Here is a 22,958-nt window from a genome sequence, read left to right as displayed (position 1 = left end):
GACTGCCCATTTGCCTGCACAGATGCTGACTGACCCACTGAGTTCCTCCAACATTGTTTGTTAATTCAACATTTATCTATTTAATTTAATATCATTACAAAGAATGGACAAGAGGGGTCTTTTTTTTAAGTTGTTATTCATTTTGTAGTAACTGGTCATTGTTTCCAGCATTTACTGCCCAATCACAGTAGTGGTGATTGCTTTCTTGAACTGTTGCAGTCCTTCTATCTAACAAGTATTTCAGACCAGAAGTACTTCAGCTAACTCCATTTGATAAGTAGCTAAAGGTAAATAATCAGTGCAGGCACTTGATTCACAAGTTGGATTAGAACTGATCTCCGTGCCCTCAAATACAAGTATTTTGGCATCTTCCAGATGGCGTGGATGGATTCGCTAGAGTTTTCTTTAACACTGAACTACCTCCCCACCTGAAGGGAAATTGCTCAAAGCTTTAAGCAGGTCTGAGTGAAGTCAACAAACTGGTTCAGGTAGGAAATAACCTCTACAAATATAATTGGAAAAGTGAATGAAATAGGAAAGAACTAAATAAGTTCACCAACAGGTGAAAATCATAGCACAGTTTTTAAAATATTTTAATCTAATATTTTAAAAATAATGCTTATTATATGACAAATCCAAGTCACAGAATCATACAACACAGGAACTGGCCCAGCATGTCCGTGCCAGCCATCAAGTACCTATCTATACCAAATCTCATTTCCCAGCACTTGTTCTCCAGCCTTCTAGGCCACAGCGCGTTCAGTCTTGGTTTTCACAATGCTCTAGGTGATTCAGATGTGCATTATGCACATAATTCATACATGCATTGAATATATAGTTCACTCACTGCATCTTTCTGGAGAAGAAGCTGCAACTTATTTCCACTTCTCCTTCAAGAGACTGTTTACTGAGTAAAGTGCCTATGTTTGCTGCATTTCATTCACTCTGCCCCATCCCCAAATGTGGTTGACAGTTTGTTAGCAATGATAGTTTTTTTTAAAATGTATTTTCAGGATCTGGACTTCATTGGCATGGCCAGTATTTATTAACTGTCTCTACCTACCCTTGAGAAAATAATTATGAATTGCCCTTAACTCCATGAGTCCTTGCAGTGAACTGCCTTGGAAGTTCCAGTATCTGGACCCAGTATTGTTGGATTGGCAAATAGTTCCAAATCAGGCTACTATGGGATTTGGAGGTTCCATCTGCTACACCTCTAGTCTGCCAGGTATGTCCTTCAAGACTTAGTCAACTGTGATAATGCCAAGTCACTCTTAGTTGATGGGCACTAAAATTCCTGACCCAGAACATCCCCTTTACCCCTTCAACTTGCAATGTTTCTTCCAAGTGATGTTCAACATAACAGGTACATTGAATTCTGGGAAGGCAGTGGATGCAAGTAGGTTTCTTTGCTAATGTTTTATCTACAATTAATGTTGAGATCTGCCCATGACACTGTCTGCAAAATCAGGTCACCTTTTACTCGCTTAGCTATTCACAGTACAGAAATTTTATAAATATACCCTCTAGTATTTGACATTTCTACTTTAGGAAAAAGATTCTGGCTGTCTCCTCTATCTGTGATTCTCATAATTTTATAAACTTCCATCAGGTCTCCCCTCAGGCTCTGACACTCTAACCTCTCCTTATAGCTCATACCCTCAAATCAAGGCAGCATCCTGATAAACCTCTTTTGAACCCTCTCCAAAGCCACTACATTCTTCCTGTAACCAGGTGACCAGAACTGCATGCAGTTTTCCAACTACGGCCTAACCAAAGTTTTCTACATCTGTAACATAATAGTTTGAGGGAGCTTTGAAGAAACAGACAAACGTGGTTTGAGAAATCTTAGTCTGAGGAAGCTTTGTAAAATCCAGCTCAATAGCTTTTGATCCTAAGGAGATAGCATTACTAGTGACATGATTAGTAGTCATCAGTGCTCTGGTTTGCTAATACCCTTCAGGGAAGAAATTTTTATTTTTCTTGCCTATTATGTTTGTGAATTCAAACTCAAAAATGTCATTTACTCTGAACAGCACTCTGAAATGGCTTTTCTCATACTCTGACATAACAATTTGATATTTATATCCGAGGGATATAAATATCAAATTGTTATGTCAGAGTATGAGAAAACCGGAAGAACCATTCTGCAATTACATTGATATTGTTGTGAATTCGGATGTGGCCAAGACATACCCAGTCCTCGTGAACATCTGGGGATATTGTAAGACACCTGCTCTATAGACTAGTCAGTCAACAGCCTGACATAATTGTACTTGCAGAATTGAATATTTAATCAAACACGTCTGATGCTTTATCATGACCCCTTGTGCCATTGGAAGAATAAACCCACCAGTTGTGGTGGACAACTGATATACAGTGGCATGCAAAAGTTTGGGCACCCCGGTCAAAATTTCTGTTACTGTGAATAGCTAAGCGAGTAAAAGATGACCTGATTTCCAAAAGGCATAAAGTTAAAGATGACACGTTTCTTTAATATTTTAAGCGATTACTTTTTTATTTCCATCTTTTACAGTTTCAAAATAACAAAAAAGGAAAAGGGCTCCAAGCAAAAGTTTGGGCACCCTGCATGGTCAGTACTTAGTAACACCCCCTTTGGCAAGTATCACAGTTTGTAAACACTTTCTGTAGCCAGCTAAGAGTCTTTCAATTCTTCTTTGGGGGATTTTCGCCCATTCTTCCTTGCAAAAGGCTTCTAGTTCTTTAAGATTCTTGGGCCTGTCTTACATACACAGCTCTTTTGAGGTCTATCCATGGATTTTCGATGATGTTTAGGTCAGGGGACCACAAGGGCTATGGCAAAACCTTCAAGCTTGTGCCTCTTGAGGTAGTCCATTGTGGATTTTGAGGTGTGGTTAGGATCGTTATCCTGTTGTAGAAGCCATCCTCTTTTCACCTTCAGCTTTTTTGCAGACGGTGTGATGTTAGCTTCCAGAATTTGCTGGTATTTAATTGAATTCATTCTTCCCTCTACCAGTGAAATGTTCCCCGTGCCACTGGCTGCAACACAAGCCCAAAGTATGATCGATCCACCCCCATGCTTAACAGTTGGAGATGTGTTCTTTTCATGAAATTCTGCACCCTTTTTTCTCCAAACATACCTCTGCTCATTGCAGCCAAAAAGTTCTATTTTAACGTCATCAGGCTACAGGACTAGTTTCCAAAATGCATCAGGCTTGTTTAGATGTTCCTTTGCAAACTTCTGACACTGAATTTTGCGGTGAGGACACAGGAAAGGTTTCTTCTGATGGCTCTTCCATGAAGGTCATATTTGTGCAGGTATCGCTGTACAGTAGAACAGTGCACCACCACTCCAGAGTCTGTTAAATCTTCCTGGAGGTCTTTTGCAGTCAAACGACTGTTTTGATTTGCCTTTCTAGCAATCCTACGAGCAGTTCTCTCGGAAAGTTTTCTTGGTCTTCCAGACCTCAACTTGACCTCCACCGTTCCTGTTAACTGCCATTTCTTAATTACACTACGAACTGAGGAAACGGCTACCTGAAAACGCTTTGCTATCTTCTTATCGCCTTCTCCTGCTTTGTGGGCATCATTTATTTTAATTTTCAGAGTGCTGGGCAGCTGCTTAGAGGAGCCCATGGCTGCTGATTGTTGGGATAAGGTTTGAGGAGCCAGAGTATTTATAAAGCTTTGAAATTTGCATCACCTGGCCTTTCCTAACGATGACTATGAACAAGCCATAGCCTAACAAGCTAATGAAGGTCTGAGACCTTGGTAAAAGTTATCCGAGAGCTCAAATCTCTTGGGGTGCCCAAACTTTTGCATGGTGCTCCTTTCCGCTTTTCACTCAAATTGTACGAAACAAAAATAATACACTAATCTTGCTTGAAATGTTGAAAAGAATGTTTCACCTTTAACTTTATGACTTTTGGAGATCAGTTCATCTTCTACTCACTTAACTATTCACAGTAACAGAAATTTTGACCAGGGGTGCCCAAACTTTTGCATGCCGCTATAATATATACATACATGTATATAAACAGAGTTGTAGACACCTGGAACGCACTACCAGGGGAGTGGTGGAAGCAGATACAATAGTGGCGTTCAGAGGCTTTTCAATAGGCACTTCAATATGCAGGGAATGGAGGGATATGGATCATGTGCAGGTAGAAGGGATGAGTTTAATTTAGCATCATGCTCAGCACAGATATCGTAGGCTGAAGGGCCTGTTCCTGTGGTGCTCTAAGTTCTAAGAGAAGGCCACCAGCCCAAACACTTCCAATTTTTTTTAACATCAGAAATCAGACATTCGGTAAGGGAGAAACCCACAACATTCACATAAAAAAAAATCAAAAACACTGAAATACAGATGGGACATAGAAAAATAAACTCTCTCAATTAAGGGTCTAATACGTTGACAAATCAAATATAGGCAAGTGCAAGCCTCAAAGTTTGGAAAAAGTTCTGTAAGCTATCGTGACGATGTTGATAATTTCCTTTCACTCCCGTTCGACAAATGATATCACTAAGAGCAAGGAAACTGATTGGAAATAAATTTCTTCACTCACCCAGATGAAAACATCAGACTCAGACTGTCCATTAATTTATTCCTGAGCAAAATATTCCCTGGATTTATGTACGAATCATGCAAGATTTATTATAGAACAAGGACAATCTTGTAAGTCTGAATATTCAATCAGAAAACAAGTTCTTAAAATTTTAGGTGCATCTCAAACAAAGCACTGTGCGAACCAGGCAGAGGTCTCCATTTTCCAAAAAAGAGTTATGGACTGGGAAATTGGAAAACAGATTCCAAATTCAAAATGAGCTAGATAAAAAGGAAAATTATTTGAGTTAAATGCTTACAAATGGTGCACAACGTTTGTTTTTGCAGATAAGCCAATCACTTCTGAGGGCCCGACAGGATATGGATGCCACTGGCAAGGCCAGTGTTTATTGACCATCTCTAATGACCCAAGATGATAAAGAATGGACAACCCATCTAAGCTTCCTGAGCTCTCCAAGAGATCCTTGCCATTGTCATTTAGAGCACAGTCCAACAATGGAATAGACAAAGAGACAAGGAGTATTATGTTCCTGCAGTTGCCACTGAATCCTCACTAGGTTAAACATTGCTCAGGTTCAGTGATGCCATCTATCTCAAGAATATCCCTACGGGAGAGCATTTTGGCTAATTTACATGTTTTCAATTAAGTTAATTTCAATGTATTTAGTTCGTTTCAAGTGTTTCAGTGGTGTATTTTAAACACTTACAATTCGTTGAATTTCTTAATTAAAATTGAATACTTTAATATTTTAATAGTATGATTAATTTTTAATACTATTTGAATATTTTCAAGAGACATTCACAAACACCTTTGATGGGTTTAACTGCTGGTAAACACAGGAGCATGGTTTAGCCGGCTGTAAAGCATTTCTGGGAGTTGGGGACTATGGGGTATGGGGAGCACGTTTTCAGCAGCACTGCCCTGCTCCGTTGTCAGCTTGGAGTTCTCAAGTTATCAGTTCAGACAAGTGTGGACAGAAGAGTCTGCTGCTCTTTGGAACTGGGCCAACCATTAATCAATATTTATTATGGCTAATAAAGTTACTCCTGGCATCAGGACCTTATTAATGTCATGTGGTAAAGAAAGAACAAATGAAAATAAAGACAGTAAGGAAGAGATCTCCACCATGAATATATGGGCAATCTAAGGCTAAGTGACAAATTTAATTGTGTTTCTACAAATTTCAGATTAAGGACTTTTAAAGCTCTATTATTAGTTTAAAACACCAGTAATTTGTTAAATATTTCAGTCACTGTTCATGTTAACACCCAATACAGCCAATATCTCAGTTTAACTACAGCTGAAGCCCCAATGACTTTGTTACCTCGAGACTTGACTCTTCCATTGCTCTCCTGGCCAACCTCCCATCCTTCACCCTTCTTAAACCCAACCAAAACTCTACTTCCTAACACACATTCAGCCTGATTCACAAATGACAAGCACAGACACACACAGACATGGCTTCTCACAATGCTTCAGTACTAAAATTCTCACCTGTTTATAAATTCCTCTCTGGCCTCACTTCTCTCCAACCCAGTAAACTCTTCAAACCCTACAACTGCCAGAGAACTTACAACACTTCTACATGCCAAATATTAATCATTCTGTGGCTAGTGGCCCTAATGCCACCCACCTATTAGCTGTTCCGGAATTCCACCTCTGAACCGCTCCACATTACTAGCTCTTATTCAGCCATTAAGGCATTCTTCAAGATCCCTTTGACAAAGCTTTTGGTCATCCATCCTGATATCTCACCTAATCGTCAGATTAGGTTCAATAAGAATTTAGGAATTTAGAGTTGGAGCAGAATACGTCAGTTCTCTAGCTCTTCAGTAAGATTGTGACTGAACTTTACATCAATTCTTTGTGAACTACTTTAGGGTATTTCACCACATTAAAGACATTGACCAAGAAATTCTTCATCACTTCCAAATCTACATTGAACGTGCTGCACAAGGGAACTGTTCAAGTTTTAGACACAGCATCCAGCAGAAATATTCAACTATGTATGAGACCCAAGGCATAGACCTGACTGAAAGTCTGTAACCATGGGTGTATCTCAAGTGCTGGGGCCAGATGGACTGATTAGTAAGTTTGCTGATGACACAGATATTGATGGAGTAGAAGACAGCAAAGGCTATGAAAGGATACAGGAGGAACGTACATCAATTGGAAAGTTGGGCAGAGTGGTGGCAGATGGAATTTAATCTGTACACTTGAGGTAATGCATTTTGGAACATCAAATACTAACAAGACATATACAGTAAATAGCAGGGACCTCAGTGCGCAAGTTCATGTCTCATTGAAAATGGCATTAGAGGTGGATAGGGTAGCGAAGAAGTCATTCGGCATACCTGCCTTCACAGGCAGAGGCACTGAGTACAAGACTTGGGATGTTGTAGCTGTACAAAACGTGGGCTAAGCCACACTTGGAGTATTGTGTACAGTTCTGGCGGCCACACTACAGGAAGGATGGAGTAGTATTAGAAAGAGTGCAGAATAGATTCACCAGGATGTTGCCTGGAATGGAAGGCTGTAGTTATAAACAGAGATTGGATAGGCTGAATTTATTCTAACCGGAACGTAGGTGGCTGGGGGATGACCTGAAAATAGTTTATAAAATTATGAAGACATAGACAAGGTAGATAGTCAGTCTTTTTCATTAAGGTCAGGGAGCCAAAAACCAGAGGACATAGGTTTAAGGTGAGAGGGCAAGTCTTTCATACAGAAGATAGTGGAATAAACTGTGAGGTGATAGAGGCAGATACAATTACAATGTTTAAAAGGATGTGGATATGTTGTTGGATGGGAAAGGAGTAGAGGAATATGGGCCAAATACAGGCAAATGGAATTAGCATAGTTAGGCATCATGGTCGGCATGGACAAGTTAGGCTGAAGGACCCATTTCTGTACAGCTCTATGGCTCTGAGTAACTCTACTACATTTCAACAGATTTTTGACTAAATTCTTTTGTGTCTTGCACAAAAAAATTTTGATACATAGAAGACTTCTAAACCATTATATGTAAAAATTTGTTGCTTCAGGTGCTTAATAAACAAGTGCACACCTTTTCCACCTAATCATCAAGTCTAGCTCAGAAGGACAGAAATCTTCTATTTAGACAAGTTAAATCAGCATTGTTAGGTAATTAACCATTGGGCATTTTGGTCATGGCTTAGTACAAAAGCAAGAAGTGTCTTTCAGGGACTAGCAGCAGAAAACACTTTTCAAATTGATTTCTCACTCTTTCTCAAAAATTCTCAGTTGAGAAAGTGAATCCTCTGTGACTATCAACTCCACTTAGCCACTACTGACAGTGTCAAAGGAACCAAATTTCTTTAATTAGCTACAAATTCTTGAACAGAAACACTTTAGTTTACTTTCTGAAGTATTTCTGTTGTCCTGAATAAATGTCAGAAAATGATTACTGGAGGAATTGAAAAGTGATAAACTACAAATGCTGGTAATCAGAAATAATATAAAATTCTGAATACAGTCAGGTCAGGCAGCATCTGTGGAGAGAGAAATGGCATTAACATTTCAGTGACCTTTCATCAGACTGGAGAATTCGTGGAGGTCTGCTATGTCCAAAACTATATTTCACATTACCTCTTCAGGTTCATTCACTGTGTCTGTACCATGCTCTTGTATTTCTGCAGTTGCTGCTTCTTCATATTCTTCATTGTCCTGAGTTTGAAGTTGTTCTGGCAAATCTTGGTTTGCAATATACAATTGTGAATATTCTTCATCCTGGTAACAAAAATAATATTGATGCAATTTAATGTTACTCGTGTAGCTTTACTTTTTATTTCACACAGCTAAGGTAACAATACAATATTATGTCCATGCAATTAGTTATAATTATCAGTTCTACTCTTCTGTAAACAGTAATAGACATACGAGTCTGTTACAAGCCTGTAAGTAATTTGCTTATTAAATAAAACCAGACAATTTACAAGGCCAGAAAACATTAATTTCCAGATCTAACTGCAAGTTATTTACTTCAATAATCGAGCTTCCTTTCAGTTCTTTTGTTTCAATTTTGCCATTAATGTTTCCTGTTACTGCCCCCCCCCCCCCCCCCCCCCATGTTTTTGATAACAACCTATCACTTTCTGACCACCCTTTCATCTGTCCAATTTGGATGAAGTCCTCACACCAGAACATGAAAGTATTAAACACACTCAAGACTACAAGCAGTTTTCAGAATACCCCAAATTTAAAGCTGCGATTTAGTGTGCGCTTTACTCTCTAACTCATAGTGGATGCCACTTTCAATCAACCATTTCATTGTCTGATCTTGAATTGAGTTGTGATGTATTTTTGATTCAAGCTATTTTTGGCTATCAATCTACAACCATAATAATGCAACCATATCTTAGGTTGGAAATCAGATTTAATGTTCCATTCCAAATTTATAAATTGAAAAATGCCACTCTATTTAGGGGAAGGAAGGGTGGGAAGGAAGGGATACCAATTCACTAAAGGTATGTCACCAATTACAGTGAAGCTCTGATAATGCTTAGTATACTCAGGACTTTGGTAGTGCTGGACTATATATTTTGCAGACAAATGGATGATACTGTCATTAATATCCAAATATATTTTATTTCACATTTTTAACAATATAACACCTTTTCCAGTGAGCCCGGTGAGTTGAAAGGGAGCAGGAAAATACTCCTAATATGAATCCCTCATGCTCTAGACTCCAGTGGCAACTCTGGCCATACACCTGGCCCACAATCCAGATCCTGGTCTCGGCCACATTCTAGACCCCAGTTTTGTGTGCACACCTCACTTGCACTCTGGAAACCCAGCTCACACTCTGAATCAACAATTGAGTCAGGTGCCAAATCAAAGATTTCCATGTTGGATTAGAGGTTTGATATTGGAAAGTTAATAAACTCTTAGTGACAATCTGACTACACCCTAGACAACCATTAACTGATTAAAGAGTTAGTGTGGATTTATTGTGGGTAGGGAATATTCGACTATGTATGTGGGAGGGAGGGAGGGTTGTGCATGCATACAAGGGAGGTTGTATATGCGAGTGAAGGAGAACTGTGCACATGTGCTGGGGGAGCGGGTGGAGAGGAGAGATGAGAATGTACATTTGTATTTGGAGTGGAGCTAAGGTTCCACAAAGAACTTATAACAAAGTTGGCAGCACACGGAAAAGAAGAGACCCTTGTCTTAAGGGTTCAAAATTTATTGGGAAGTAAAAGGAAGAGGAAAAATAAAGGAGTTATTGTGGTTAGCAGGATTTCCCCAGATATCAATACTAAGGTCCCAGATTTTTACCATAAACATTAATGATTTGGATGAAAGGATGGAGGGCTGTTTAATTCTCAAGTTAAACAAGACAGTAAGATTTTTGCATAGGTGGGAAGTTACAAAGAGAACTTAGACTATGGAATATGCTGTTTACCAAACCTGAATATCCTCCTAAAGATGACACTCCAGTAGCAATGAAAGAGCAAAGTGTGTTCAAAAATCCTGAAAAGCTAATGGACAGTATTCTTTTCACATCCGATTTCAGGAAAGGTGCATTGGCATTACAGTGGGTAAAATGTACATTTACCAAAATTGTATTAAGGGTTAATTTTTTAAGGACTAACTTTAAAAACTTGGCTTGAATTTGCTCAGGGTTAAAAAATTAAAGGGGGGGGCCAATCAAGTCAAAAATAAAAGAAGAATGCAGTAGGGTAGGTACTAAAAAAACAATTTCCTCTGGTGAGAAAACTCAAAACCAGATAAAGAAATGGAAAATTACAACCACATCCATGTGGGACGAAGCAACGAGTAATAATGCAGAGTCATATAGTCATAGAGGTGTCCAGCACAAAAACTGGCCCATCATCTCACCACATCCATGCTAAACTTTTTTTGCCCATCTACACTCATCCCATTTGCCTGCACTAGGTCTTTCTATGGCTTGCCTATTTAAGTGCCTAAGTGTTCTTAATGATAGCAATTGCAACCAACTCCACCACCTCCTCTGGCAGTGAGTTCCAGCTATCAACCACTATATGTAAAAAAAAGTTCCCCTCTCTTCCCTTTTAAACCTGCTTCTTCTCAACTTAAAAACATGCCCTCTAGTTTATGATACTCCTACCATGAGCAAAAGATTCCATCTACCCAGTCTAAGGCTCTTATTATTTTATACATCTCTATCAGGTCACCCCTTAGCCTCCTTTGCCCCAGTCTATCCAATCTCTCCCCATAACTAAAGTCCTCCAATCTGGGCAACATCCCGGTGAATCTCCTCTACACTCTCTCCGCGCAGCCAGATCCTTCATATAGTGCAGTGACCAGAAATGCACACATTACTCCAAGTGTGGTCGAACCAATATTTCATAAAGTTGCAACACAACATTCCAACTCTAACATCCATGCCCTGACCTATGAAGGCAAGCATGCCTTCGCCACCCTTTCTACCTGTGTAGCCACTTTTAGGGAAAAACAGCCTTGAACCTTAAGATCCATCTGTTTGTCAACATTCCTTTGTGTCCTACCATTTTATGTATTAGGGGCAGCACGGTAGTGTAGCGCTATTACAGCGATCAGGGTTCAATTCCCGCCATTGTTCGTAAGGAGTTTTTACGTTCTCTCCGTGACTGCGTGGGTTTCCTCCAGGTGCTCCGGTTTCCTCCCACATTCCAAAGACACATGGGTGTAATTGAGCGGCGTGGGCTGATTGGGGTGGAAGAGCCTGTTACCGTGCTGTATAAATAGTTTTTTTTTAAAAAAGTATTAGTCCTACCCCTATTTGAATTCCCAAACTGCAACACCTTGCACTCATCAGGATTAAATTCCACCTGCCAACGCTCCAACTTTCCATTTGACCTATATCCTACTGTAGCCTCAGACAACCTTTGTTATCCACAACACCACCAATCTGTATCATCTGCAGACTTACTAATCATACCAGAAGTGGCTTGGTGATAGGTGGAGGGTAGAGATGCGCGGTTGCTTTTCTGACAGTAATGTACCGGAGGGATTGGTGCTGGGACCTTTATATAAAATGACTTGGATGAGAATGTTGGCAGTCTGATAAATATGTTTGCTCAGATTTCAAAGATTGGTAGAGTTGTAGATGGTAAGGAATGTTGCCTAAGTATACAGCAACACAGATCAGCTGGAAAGTTGAGTAGAATGGTGGCAAGTGGAATTTAATCCAAGCCTATTCCTAAGGCATTTTGGGCCATCTAATACTGGCCAAACATATATAGTAAACAACAGGACGTTAGAAGCATTGATGTAGAGAGGCTCCTTGAGATGCAAGTTTATAGCTCCCTGAAAACTGCGACACAGGTGGATAGGGTAGTGAAGGCAGCATTTAGCTTGTTCGCCTTCATAGGCAGGAGTACCGAGTTTTAGAGTTAGGACAGCATGTTGCAGCTGTACAAGACTTTGGTTAGGCCACACTTGAAATATTGTGTGCAGTTCTTGTCTTCACAATATAGAAAGAACATGGTAGCACTGGAAAGAATGCAGATGAGAGTCACCAGGAAGTTGCCTACAATGGAGGGCTTTAGTTCCAAGAGATTGGATAGGCTAGGATTCTTCCCACTGAAGCGCAAAAGGCTGAGGGGTGACCTGATAGAGGTTTACAAAATTATTAGGGCCATAGATAGGATAGATGGTCAGTCTTTTTCCAAGGATAGGGTCGTCTGAAACGAGAGGACACAAGTTTTAGGTGAAAGGTGAAATATTTAAAGGAGATCTGAGGAGCAAGATTTTCACACAGAGGGTGGTGGAACATAGAAGAGTAAAGCACGGTGACTATTTGGGGGACCATAGTATAATCCCATCAGAGTGATTGCACTTTTTTTATTTTTGAGTTCTACCCATATAGACTCAGTAGGTGAGCCCGCCATTATGTCCCCTCTGAGTGCAGCTGTGATAGCGTCCCTGTTTAGTGGTGCAATTCCTGCCCCTCTTTTACATTCCTCCATCTCTTCTAAAACAATGAAACCCTGGAACATTGAGCAGCCAGTCCTGTCCCTCTCTCAACCATGTTTCTGTAATGGCCACAACATCATATTTCCATGTATTGATCCATGCTCTAAGAGTAGAGGGATACGGGCCAAATGCATGAATTTGGGATTCATGTACAGCATCACGGTAGTCAGGGATGAGATGGGTTGAAGGGCCGCGCTGTATGACTCTATGACATACCTCTCACATTCACATCCAAGTTGTTAATACATATCACAAACAGTAAAGGACAAAGCAGGTGAAGTACACCATTGGTCACAGACTTCCAATCATAAAAACATCCTTCCACCACTACACACTGTCCATTACCAAGCCAATTTTCGATCCAATTAGCCAGTTTGCCTTGGATCTCATGTACCTTAACCTTCTGGACCAGCCTACCATGCAGCAACTTGTCAAATGGTCTGCATTATAAACAAAATCACAAACCAAAGGTGGCAATCACATCATTCTTAAATGTGCAGAAGGTCACCCTTTTATTACTTGTCGTGAAGGAGGGGTTAAATATATTGAGAGACTATTATTTAATGTTTGCACTACATATGCATTCCTCAGGTAATCTATTAGTATGTATTCAACATAGGGAAAAGTCACGTTAACACAGCCCAATAACACACAGCAGTTTTAGAAAGATGTTGTGCAAAACAGCAGCAGGTTTCTGGTTTCTACATCAGCCATTTATGTCCAGAAATTCACCAGAGATTATAATGGTAACAGCATGGAGGCTCCAATCATTTTGACAGGCATTTTCACTGATCCCAATAAAGTGAATTTGCCAGCTTCAAAGGATTCTCTGAAAAAGGTATTTACTGTATTGCTAAGGGGACTCTTCCCAGAAATAGAATTTCAGTATCCGTCTAAGAAGAATGTAAACTGCACTTATCAGTTAAAAGACAATGGGAAGAGGATTTTTGGATGGAGACAAAATTAAGCTGTAATTCTATGAATTTTATTGTTTAATTTAGTTATAATATCCACCCCTCCAACAGAAGTGACCTGGAAAAATTCAGTTAAATCAGTCATTTCAAAATTTTCTATCTTGTATAAAGTTACAATAGGAAAATACAAAAGTGAATATAAATTTTCTGGTCAAGATTTAATAATTTACCCCGCAAAAAATCATGTCATAATAGACTCATTATATAGATCAGCATTTCTTCCTTTTCAAAAATATACTTGACATGTGGTTTTACCAATTTAATGATGATAAATGCTTCTACACTAGAGATCATCTCAAGAGCTGAGAGTTAATCTCTTTATTCAGCTTAAAGCTGCTATGTGTTGAAAGAAAGGATGCAAAGAACATCAATCATTTCTAGAAAATTAACATTCTAAAGAGGTCAGTAATCTATGCACCTTTACAGGGCTCAATCAGATCCCATCCAATCTGCTGATAAAAAAAGCTTTTCACCTTAACTGTGCTTGACAATTGGCAGTGTATCTGCATCAGACAATGCAGGGTTTTTCACAAAGATACAACCCTCAAGGTCATAATGCCAAGCAGTCTCTAAGCCTGTCAGAAGGGTATTGCCTACCTCCAAACAAGCTGTCAACATAAACTTTGTCAGACAGGAGATAAAGAAACTGACAGCAAGTGATAATAGGTCTAATTTTCACACCTCTCCTGGGACAGAAATAGTTTTAAAATCAGCCTGGATCCTGGTGATGAAGTGTTATCTGAAATGATACAACAGAAAAGGACTTACTTGAAATTCATCATCTAGAGGGTCATTGATTTCAAGGTCTAACACTTCATCATTGTACATCTCCTCTTCGCCCTGTTCTACCGGGTAATCCATTTGGTCGTCTCCTAGATGAGTGTCATTGCTTTCATACTGTAAACCTTCAACATATTCATCCGGAGCATAGTCTGTCATCTCTTCTTGAACATTGTCTACAGCTTCCAGAGCTGCATTTTCATCATCTGCATCTTGGTCTGCATAATGGAATATCTCTTCAGTAGATTTGTCACCAATGCTCTTAGACAATTCCAAGGATGTACCCGTAAAAGACGTCGAGGCATTGATGTCGACTGATACACCTTGATAACTGCAGAAAAATAAGAGGCACTGCATGTTTTAAAATGTAAAAATCCAGTGTTTCTATAAGTTTTGCCTCCAAGATTACATTTCAAAATGGTAACATTCATTAAAATGGTTAATGTATCAATTGTAATATTAATTATCAAAATATTGTGCAAAGGAGATGCTAATTCTAAATTTCAAATATGCACAGGAAAAATACAAATCTTATACATTAAGAAAGTGTAGGTTATAACAAAAAACAGTAAAATTTCCCTCTTATTCACAATACTGATGTTGATGGCTAGGTTATATTCCTTTCAGTGAAAAGCCTCAATTACCATTGTATAAAATAAAACCCTCAAAAGATTTCAAAATAAACCCCTTAAAAACTAAAAAGATTTAATCACAATAAATGCTGGATATAGATTAATTCACATGTAATTTTAATCTCTGAATTATGAATAAAACGGATACTTAACAACGCAAACACAAAATACTGTGGGTGCTGAAGATCAAAATAAAAATAGAAAATGCTGGAAATTCTTGAGGTTTGAATTTAACAGATTTGATAAACGGTTAGCACAACCATTCTTTCTTTCTCTGTAGATGCCAGCTGCCTCCAAGGAAGTTACTCTTTTGTTATTCTTATGACATATATAGTACGATTAAACAGAGTTGGGCAACTAGTAATATTTACACATAAATATTTCTATTTATAAAAATACTACAACTGTCACCACCTTCCATCACCCACTTAATACCTTTTCGAACTCAAAAGTTTCCATTGTACTACATACTCCTATAACTGATGATGTCAATATAAACGTGTCATGCCGAATGCAAAATTACAATCATATATTGTAATCACGTTTTTTAGGAAATGCTGCATGCACCACTTCGGAGACTTGGAGAACACCGGTTACTTACTACATCCATTTTTTTTTTTACGCCAAATTTTGAATTACAGTCTAAAAAAAATAACATATTTCCCACTTGTCTCTCTCAGGTGCTTCGAAGTTACCATCTAACAATTTGGACATTAGCATTTTTCCAAGATGGGTAATCTGATATATGTGAGCACTCAGAAATTCACACCCAATTCCAGACTCCAGACATGAGAGTGTCCAGCTTCACCCCACAACCTGCACTCCCCACCCTATTGCTAAGGCTGGGTGAAATGGAAGTTTAGAATAAGGAAATTGAAACTCAACTACTATGAACTGAGATTAATTAAGAGCCCGAACATATACTAACAACTAAAGACATAGTTAATATGAAGGTTGAAATGATTAAATGTAATTTAATTAGAACCTATTCCCAAACATTATTGAAACTGTGTGTGCTGTGGCTCCTTTCAGTCTTCCCAAAATCAAAGTTTCAAAAAAAAAGTCTCTGGTAACCTTAATGCACAAAGAATGATTCCTGGGAAGCAACAAAGGTACAGGAGTTAAGCTCTTTCAATTTCAAGACTAGCACATCAGTCTCCTATTGTCACAAAAAGCCAGACAATATTACAGTTCAGTGTATAAAACATAAAATTTATATCAATAGTATAAACGGTTGAGAAACCGCATTTTGTCTGGAGAAAAGTGTTAAAATGTTCGCAAAGGATGATTACTCGCAAAATCATGGTATTATTTAATTACTGAGGTTCCAAGTCAGAAGGATTACAGACGGATTTGACAAAGCAAATCCTCATTCTCCAACAATTATGAGTGTGATTTCATGTTTAATAATGCTTATATCTTTTGAGTCAAGCAACTTACAATCTCAATCAGGAGATGGGAACTTACCAATCATTAGGACATGGCAAGGCTACCAGCCCTCATCTGGTATGCCTCCTTATTCTATGCCACCTTACCCCTCAATATAGAACAAGTGAAAAACCATTGAAAGATTTTACCACTTATAAACAGCCCAAGCCGTCAATCAGCTGCACCAAAATGGTTATATACAATTTTGCTAAGTGGTTACAAACAAAGCTGTGAAATTTTTGAAAAATGACAAAAATTTCAGTCATGGACAGGAGCTGCAACAGACAAAATTAGTGACTTAAAATAAACTTCACTTCCCAAATTATTAAGACATCAAACATAAATGTAAATCATCGTCATGATTTGTTGATCTTCAAGGCAATATTTAAATTGATGGCTCACAAAAGACTTAAATTTTCCTTATTTCCCATGCCTTTTATGTTACTGTTTCTGCATGTTATTAGATTTTACTAGTAAGGATAGATATTCAACACTTCAAAAGGTCAATGAATTCAGGATAACAGCTGAGCTATTTCAGAAGGCATCCACATCTGTGGGTGTGGAGTCACACATAATCCAAATTGGCTAAGGATGGCAGATTTTAAATCAAAAAAATGAAGATTCTGGAAATCCAAAACACTCAGCAGGCCTATGCTAAGAGAAACAAAATTAATGCTTCAGATCAAAGATCCTCCATTAGAACTGGAAAAGAAAGAAAACATTCATTTTAAATTGCAGGGAAGTAATGGATACGACCGGGATTCCCACAGCTGGTTCCTGATAGCAGAACTGGCCGATTCTGATATAAGAAAAAGCAAGTTACCTGAAAATGTTGAATTTGAAATTCAGTTCTGAAGGTTGCAAAGTACCCAAATGGAAAAATGATCACCGTTCCTCAAGCTCATCTTGGACCTTATTAGCACAGTGCAGGAGACTCACAGATAGTTAGGTCAGTGAAATGGACAATTAAATCGACAGCCAACAGGAAAGTTCAGGGTTGTCCCCGCAGACTAAACACAGATGCTTCACAATCCAGTCACCTGATCTACATATGGTTTCTCCAACATGGAGGAGATCAGATCAGGAAAACTGAACAGCACACACAAGATTGGAAGAGTATGTGAAATGCTGCTTTGCCTGAAAGGACTGTTGGGATCTCTGAATGCTGGGAAAAGAATTAAAAAGACAAAAGTTTCTTTTCCTGAGACTACATGAGAAAGTGGTTGGTAGAGATGAAAGAGCAGACCAAGAAGGGAACCGTCCCTTCTGAAGGATGGAAGGAAATTTGATGGGGCGCAATGGAAGATTTCTTCCTTTGAAGGACATTAGTGAAAAAGATGATTTTTATAATAATTGCTGGGTTTATGGTGATCATTACCAATAGTTCCAGATTATTAATGAGTACTGCTAATATAATTTCATTTTATTAACAAATTTAAATTCCACAGCTGCCAGGTTAATCTGATAATGTAATCACTGTGCCACCACTAAACCGACCACATTGGATTCTAAAATTGGAGGGCCACTGTCCAATAAAGCAATATTAAGTAGACAGGGCTGAAGCTCTGTAGTTCAGACTAATCTTGATGAGATGCAATAGAATTCTTAAGCAGCCTGACAGGATAAGTGGAGGGATGATGCTTCCTTTGGAAGGGGTGTTTAGAACCAGAGATCACAGTTTCAAAAATAAGGGATCGGTCTTTCAGAACCGAGATTTGAAGAAATTTCTTCACCCAGTTGGAGAACCTTTAGAATTCCCTTTCTATGAGGTCTGTGGGGGCTCAGACCTAGAGTATATTCAAGAGACACTGACAGGAAGGGACTTGGAAAGTGATCTTGAGTGTAAAAGATCAGCCGTGATCTCATGGAATAGCATAGCAGGTGCAAGTGGATGAATGGCTTATTCCTGCTTCTTCTACTTATGTTCTCATTCAAAATTAAGCAGCTTCTGTCTGAAAGCTCCACTTGATATTCATTCAGCACTCTTGTGCTGGTTGATTCACACTGGTATCCAATTAAGCAATGCCTCAGTTTTAAAATTCATATGCTCATGTCAAATCACTCCATGCCCTGCATCTCAACAACTGTCTTCGGCCCCATAACCCTCTGTGGTCCTCTCTCCAGCCTCTTGAGCATCCTCAAATTTAATCACAATCATTATTACCCATGCTTTCAGCTGCTAAGTCACTTAGTTCAGAATTCCCTTCCAAACATCACTCCACTTGTTTGGTCCTGAAAATACTCCTTCAAATGTACTTCTGACCAAACCTTTGCATCAAACTAAATATCTTCTTTTGTCGCTTCATGTTAAATTTTAATTCTTTAACGCCTTAGGCTATTTTACTACATTAATGGTAATATACAAATAGAAACTTTAAGTGGCCTGGGTTTTGAAACACTAAGCAAGAGCTGACCAAAGTACTTTGGGTACCACCTGACAAGAATTTTTTTTGTCATTACACCTTCAAACCTGTATTCTATTAATTTGGCAATATAGGTCAAAATTCAGTTAGGTTAGTGACCCCTGCAGAAATACAGTGATGGTGCACTATTAATTTACCATTCTATTAAACCAGATGGTCCTGGATAACAATCCAGAGAAACTAGTTCAAATCCCTCCATGGTAGCTGTGGATTTTAAATTGAGAATTTTAAAATGTCTCACTAATGTTAAAACAGTAAAAGATTAAAACAAGAAAGACCATGTGAAATTGACCTAAGCACCGCATCAGGACGCTGCAAGGTCGCTCAAAGCACAGTCAACCTTTCAAATTCTTCCTTGTAAACATCAGGAGACTTAATGTTTAAATAGGGAGAACTGTGCCAGAGGCTAGCTGCACAACAAACTGACTCAAGTGTACTAACAGGATGATTCTTACAGATAATGTGCCAGATTCCATGATCACAATGCCTGGGTATCTGCTGTGATCGGACAGACCATACAAGAAGTAGACAGACAGTAGCCTTCGGAGGCCTCTATCATCTCTAAGACCACATTTTGCTGAGCATGGCATCAAGAAGCCCTGGTAATACCAAAGTCAATGGGAATCACAAATGAAGGTACAATAGTTGGAGTCATGCTCCACACAAAGGAAGATGGTTGTGGTTTTTTGGAGGTCATTCATTCCAGTCACAGAACATCAGTACAAGAGCGCCACAGATGCTGCCTAGCATGCTAAGTACTTTTATTTCAGATTGCTAGCTTCCATGGTTTTCTTTTCATTTTCAACGATCAGACAAAATACATCTCCAACTGCAGTCCAGCAACCTACCCTTGCATTACCATAACCAGGTCCCTCACCAATAACACATCCTGGATTTTGGGGGCGGGGGCATACATCCAGAAACGCAACTAAGCTAGTGATGTAAATAGTGTGGCTGCAAGAGGTCAGAGGCCAAGGATCCTCCAACAATGACTCACCTCTAGAAGCTGTAAAGCCTTTCCACCCTCCGAGGCAAAAGTTATTCAGAATTTCTGTCACTGTGGTTGGTAAATAAATCTTAAAATGGTCAACCTTCTAGTGGATTCCAATTCCTGGCAAATTCTGCAGTACACATTTGTTTTGGCATTGACTGGCCTAAAACAATAACCATGCAGTTTTAATTTTTTGGGGGATTATGCTTCAGAGCATATTATGATTGGATGTTATAGTAAAGGTGGAGACTTTTCAGTCCATTCAAACCAAAAACTATCCATCTAACTTAATTTTCCAGCTCTTTTTCTTTAGCCTTGTGGGTTATAGTATTTCAACTGTACATTAACTATATTTTTTTTTAAATGCAGGTTTTCTGCTTTTACAATCTGGCAAGGAGTGCAAAACCTCATGGAAATGGGTCATTCCTATCTACTCTTTCCAGATGTTTTACAATTTTATGCACCTCATTAAAATCTCTCCTCAGTCTCCACTGTTCTGAAGAGAACCATTCCAAACCATCTAACCAAATGTTTGGTGTCCAATTGCATTTGACCTTCTGATACATAATATGGTGCACCAAACATAATTGTTAACTAATTATTTGAGTGTAATTTATTTTAATTGAAATCATTTTCAGATTTTATTTTTGAAAGTGCACATTATGCGCTTTTTTTGACTATCTTATTTCTTCAGCCATTTGGGAAATTGCGTTCTTTCCAAAAGTTAGAAGCTTTTTCTGTGTCATAATTAGAAAGTATAACATTGATTTATGGATCACTTACTTCTCTGAATTCTCAGAATTATTCATAAAACTTAACAGAAAAATTGAAACTGTTTTCACCAGGTTCAGGGAAAATTTGAAAGCAATCTATAAGTGTTCACAACCGTTGTTAACGTCCAGCCATTTTTTTTAATGTTCATTTTTCAGCATTCGTTGCCCATTACAAATTGCCTCTAGTCGGTAGTGGCAAACCATTTTCCTGAACCACAGAAGTCCTTCTGGTGTAGATACTTCCACAATGCTGATGGGAAGAGAGTTCCAGGATTCAAACACAATGATGACAAAATAAGGAACCTGAAGATGGTGGTGTTCAATTGTGCCTACTACCCTTGTCATCCTTAGTATTAGAGGTGACACATTTCGGAAGTGCTGAAGGGGTAATCCAAGTAAGTAACTGCAGTGCATTTTGCAGATCGCACATGCTGATGCCACAGTGCAAAGCTGTGATTCAGGTGGCTCATTTGTCTTAGGTGGTATCAAGCTTCCAGTATTGTTGGAGCAGCAATCATCCAGGCAAGTGGAGAGTATTTCTGAGGCTGAATACAGTTACACAGTGGTGAGACTATTGGACTAGCATCCTCAGGCCTTGACCATTAATCAGGAATTAAATCTGCAGTCCTTCGCCAGCCTGGCTTATTTTTGACTCCAAAACCATCTGTGTGGTTGATTCTTAACTGCAACAGGTCAGGAGCCATTAGGAATGGACATTAAATGCTGGCCTGGCCAGCAGCATCCACATCCCATGAATGAGTTAATCAAATATAGATGATGGTAAAGATTTGCTGAGTCAGGTGGTGGGCTTTTCTCACAGCAAAAAGAGAAACTGATAGAAATACACAGCAGGTCAAACAGCAGCTCTGGAGTTAATGTTTCAAGTAGAGGAGCTTTCATCAGAACAAGAAGTTAGAATTAATTTTCAAGGAAGGGGGAATGAAGAAGAGAACAAAAGGTAATGTCAGTGATAGGGTGACGAAGGCTTATCGATTGTAGCTGAACTATCTGGAGGAGGTGTAAACAAAGAGGGAGATGAACAAGATTAAAGGAGAGAGAAAAAAAAGAAACAGCAGCTACAACTGAAAGATAAGGAACACAGGAGCTGCTGGAAAACCGAAATAACAGAGAATGCTGGAATTGTCCAAGCAAGTGAGACAGCACCCGTGAAGAGATAAAAACTGAGTTGCAATATAGGCCAATGACCTTAGAAGAAAACAGGCCAATTCTGGTAAAAAAAAAACGAGGAGATTGGTCATTTGTGATCACTGAAATTCAACCTTGTGTTGCAAGGCTGTAATGTGGCAAGACAAAAGATGAGATACTGTTCCTTGGGTTTACATTGGGCCTTCTTGAAATAATGTAGAAGGCCAAAGGCAATGAGTTTGGAGTGAGGGTGGAGAATTAAAGTAACAGGCATCTGAGTATTCTTGTGAACTGAACAATGATGTTATGCAATGTGATCCCCAATCTGCTTTTGATTTCTCCAATTTAAAGACATTTTTATCTTGCTGATCCAGTTGTGTTTCTGGTCAAAAGTGATACCCAGGACATTGATAACTAGCTGTCAAGAGGAGCCATTGTCAGAAAAAGAAAACATTGTTAAAAGTAGACAGTGGCCGGGGTGGGTGTTAAACTTGAATCTGATATTTCTAAACATGCTAACAAAATAAATAGTTGAACATCTGGCACAGCTGATGGTGGCAATGGTGCAGAATGTCAAGGATAGATAGTTAGACTTTCCCTTGGAGATAATCTATATGGCAGACATGGTGCAACTGATATTTGCCACTTATTAACCCATGCTTTAAAGTTGACCAGGCGTGTTGCACGTAGGCATTGACTTCCTCATTTTCTAAGGAATGGAGTGGAATAGACCATTCCATAATGATAACATCACAGAAATCTACAGCTTTAAGCACTTATTTGGCATCAATAAACTATTTGAGGCAATCAATATTACTTTCTTATTCAATATCATTCACGTGTCCCATCTTGAGAATAGCAAGGACCAAGGAAAGCCCACTGATCAGCTCCATTTAGTCTCCTGTCAAAACGGCCAAATTATGGCTGACAAACAAAACTTTGGCAAATAAATCCTCCCGCCAGATTATCAAATAAGACTTTCAGAGTACTGAGATACGTGCAGAATCACACCGACACACCAAACTTTCCATATATTGGGAAATAACGTTTCAGGCACTCTATTATTCACTTAGAACTATCAGACCCTCCACACAAACTGATTATTTTAAGAATGTTTTATTTCCCTGACAAAATAGTGGACAATGGCTCTTTTGACTGCTGTGAAACAGAACCTGACCTGTGCAGATATAACCAATATTTCAATTCCTTTTCATGCAAACCTGGACAAATAAAGTAACCATTTTTCTATGAATGTTTAGAAGTGATCTGTAGAAGAAATCGAACACGAACTTAATCAAA

General features: G+C 38.8%; 1 protein-coding gene across 4 annotated transcripts in view; it reads right to left on the bottom strand.

Annotated features, from left to right (window-relative positions):
* LOC127570472 (RNA-binding protein 33-like) overlaps nt 1-22,958 on the bottom strand; it is a 126,163-nt gene that overhangs the window by 77,485 nt on the left and 25,720 nt on the right. For all 4 annotated transcript variants that reach the window (XM_052016086.1, XM_052016084.1, XM_052016082.1 and 1 more), the window contains exons 5-6: nt 14,255-14,597; nt 8,157-8,297 (exon numbers count right to left, since the gene is read on the bottom strand). In XM_052016086.1, coding sequence (XP_051872046.1) covers nt 8,157-8,297; nt 14,255-14,597 — 484 coding nt within the window. The remainder of the gene's footprint in view (nt 1-8,156; nt 8,298-14,254; nt 14,598-22,958) is intronic.

This window comes from Pristis pectinata, chromosome 5 (genome assembly GCF_009764475.1).
Source record: "Pristis pectinata isolate sPriPec2 chromosome 5, sPriPec2.1.pri, whole genome shotgun sequence".
NCBI classification, from domain to species: Eukaryota; Metazoa; Chordata; class Chondrichthyes; order Rhinopristiformes; family Pristidae; genus Pristis; species Pristis pectinata.
This window is presented reverse-complemented; position numbering and strand designations above follow the sequence as displayed.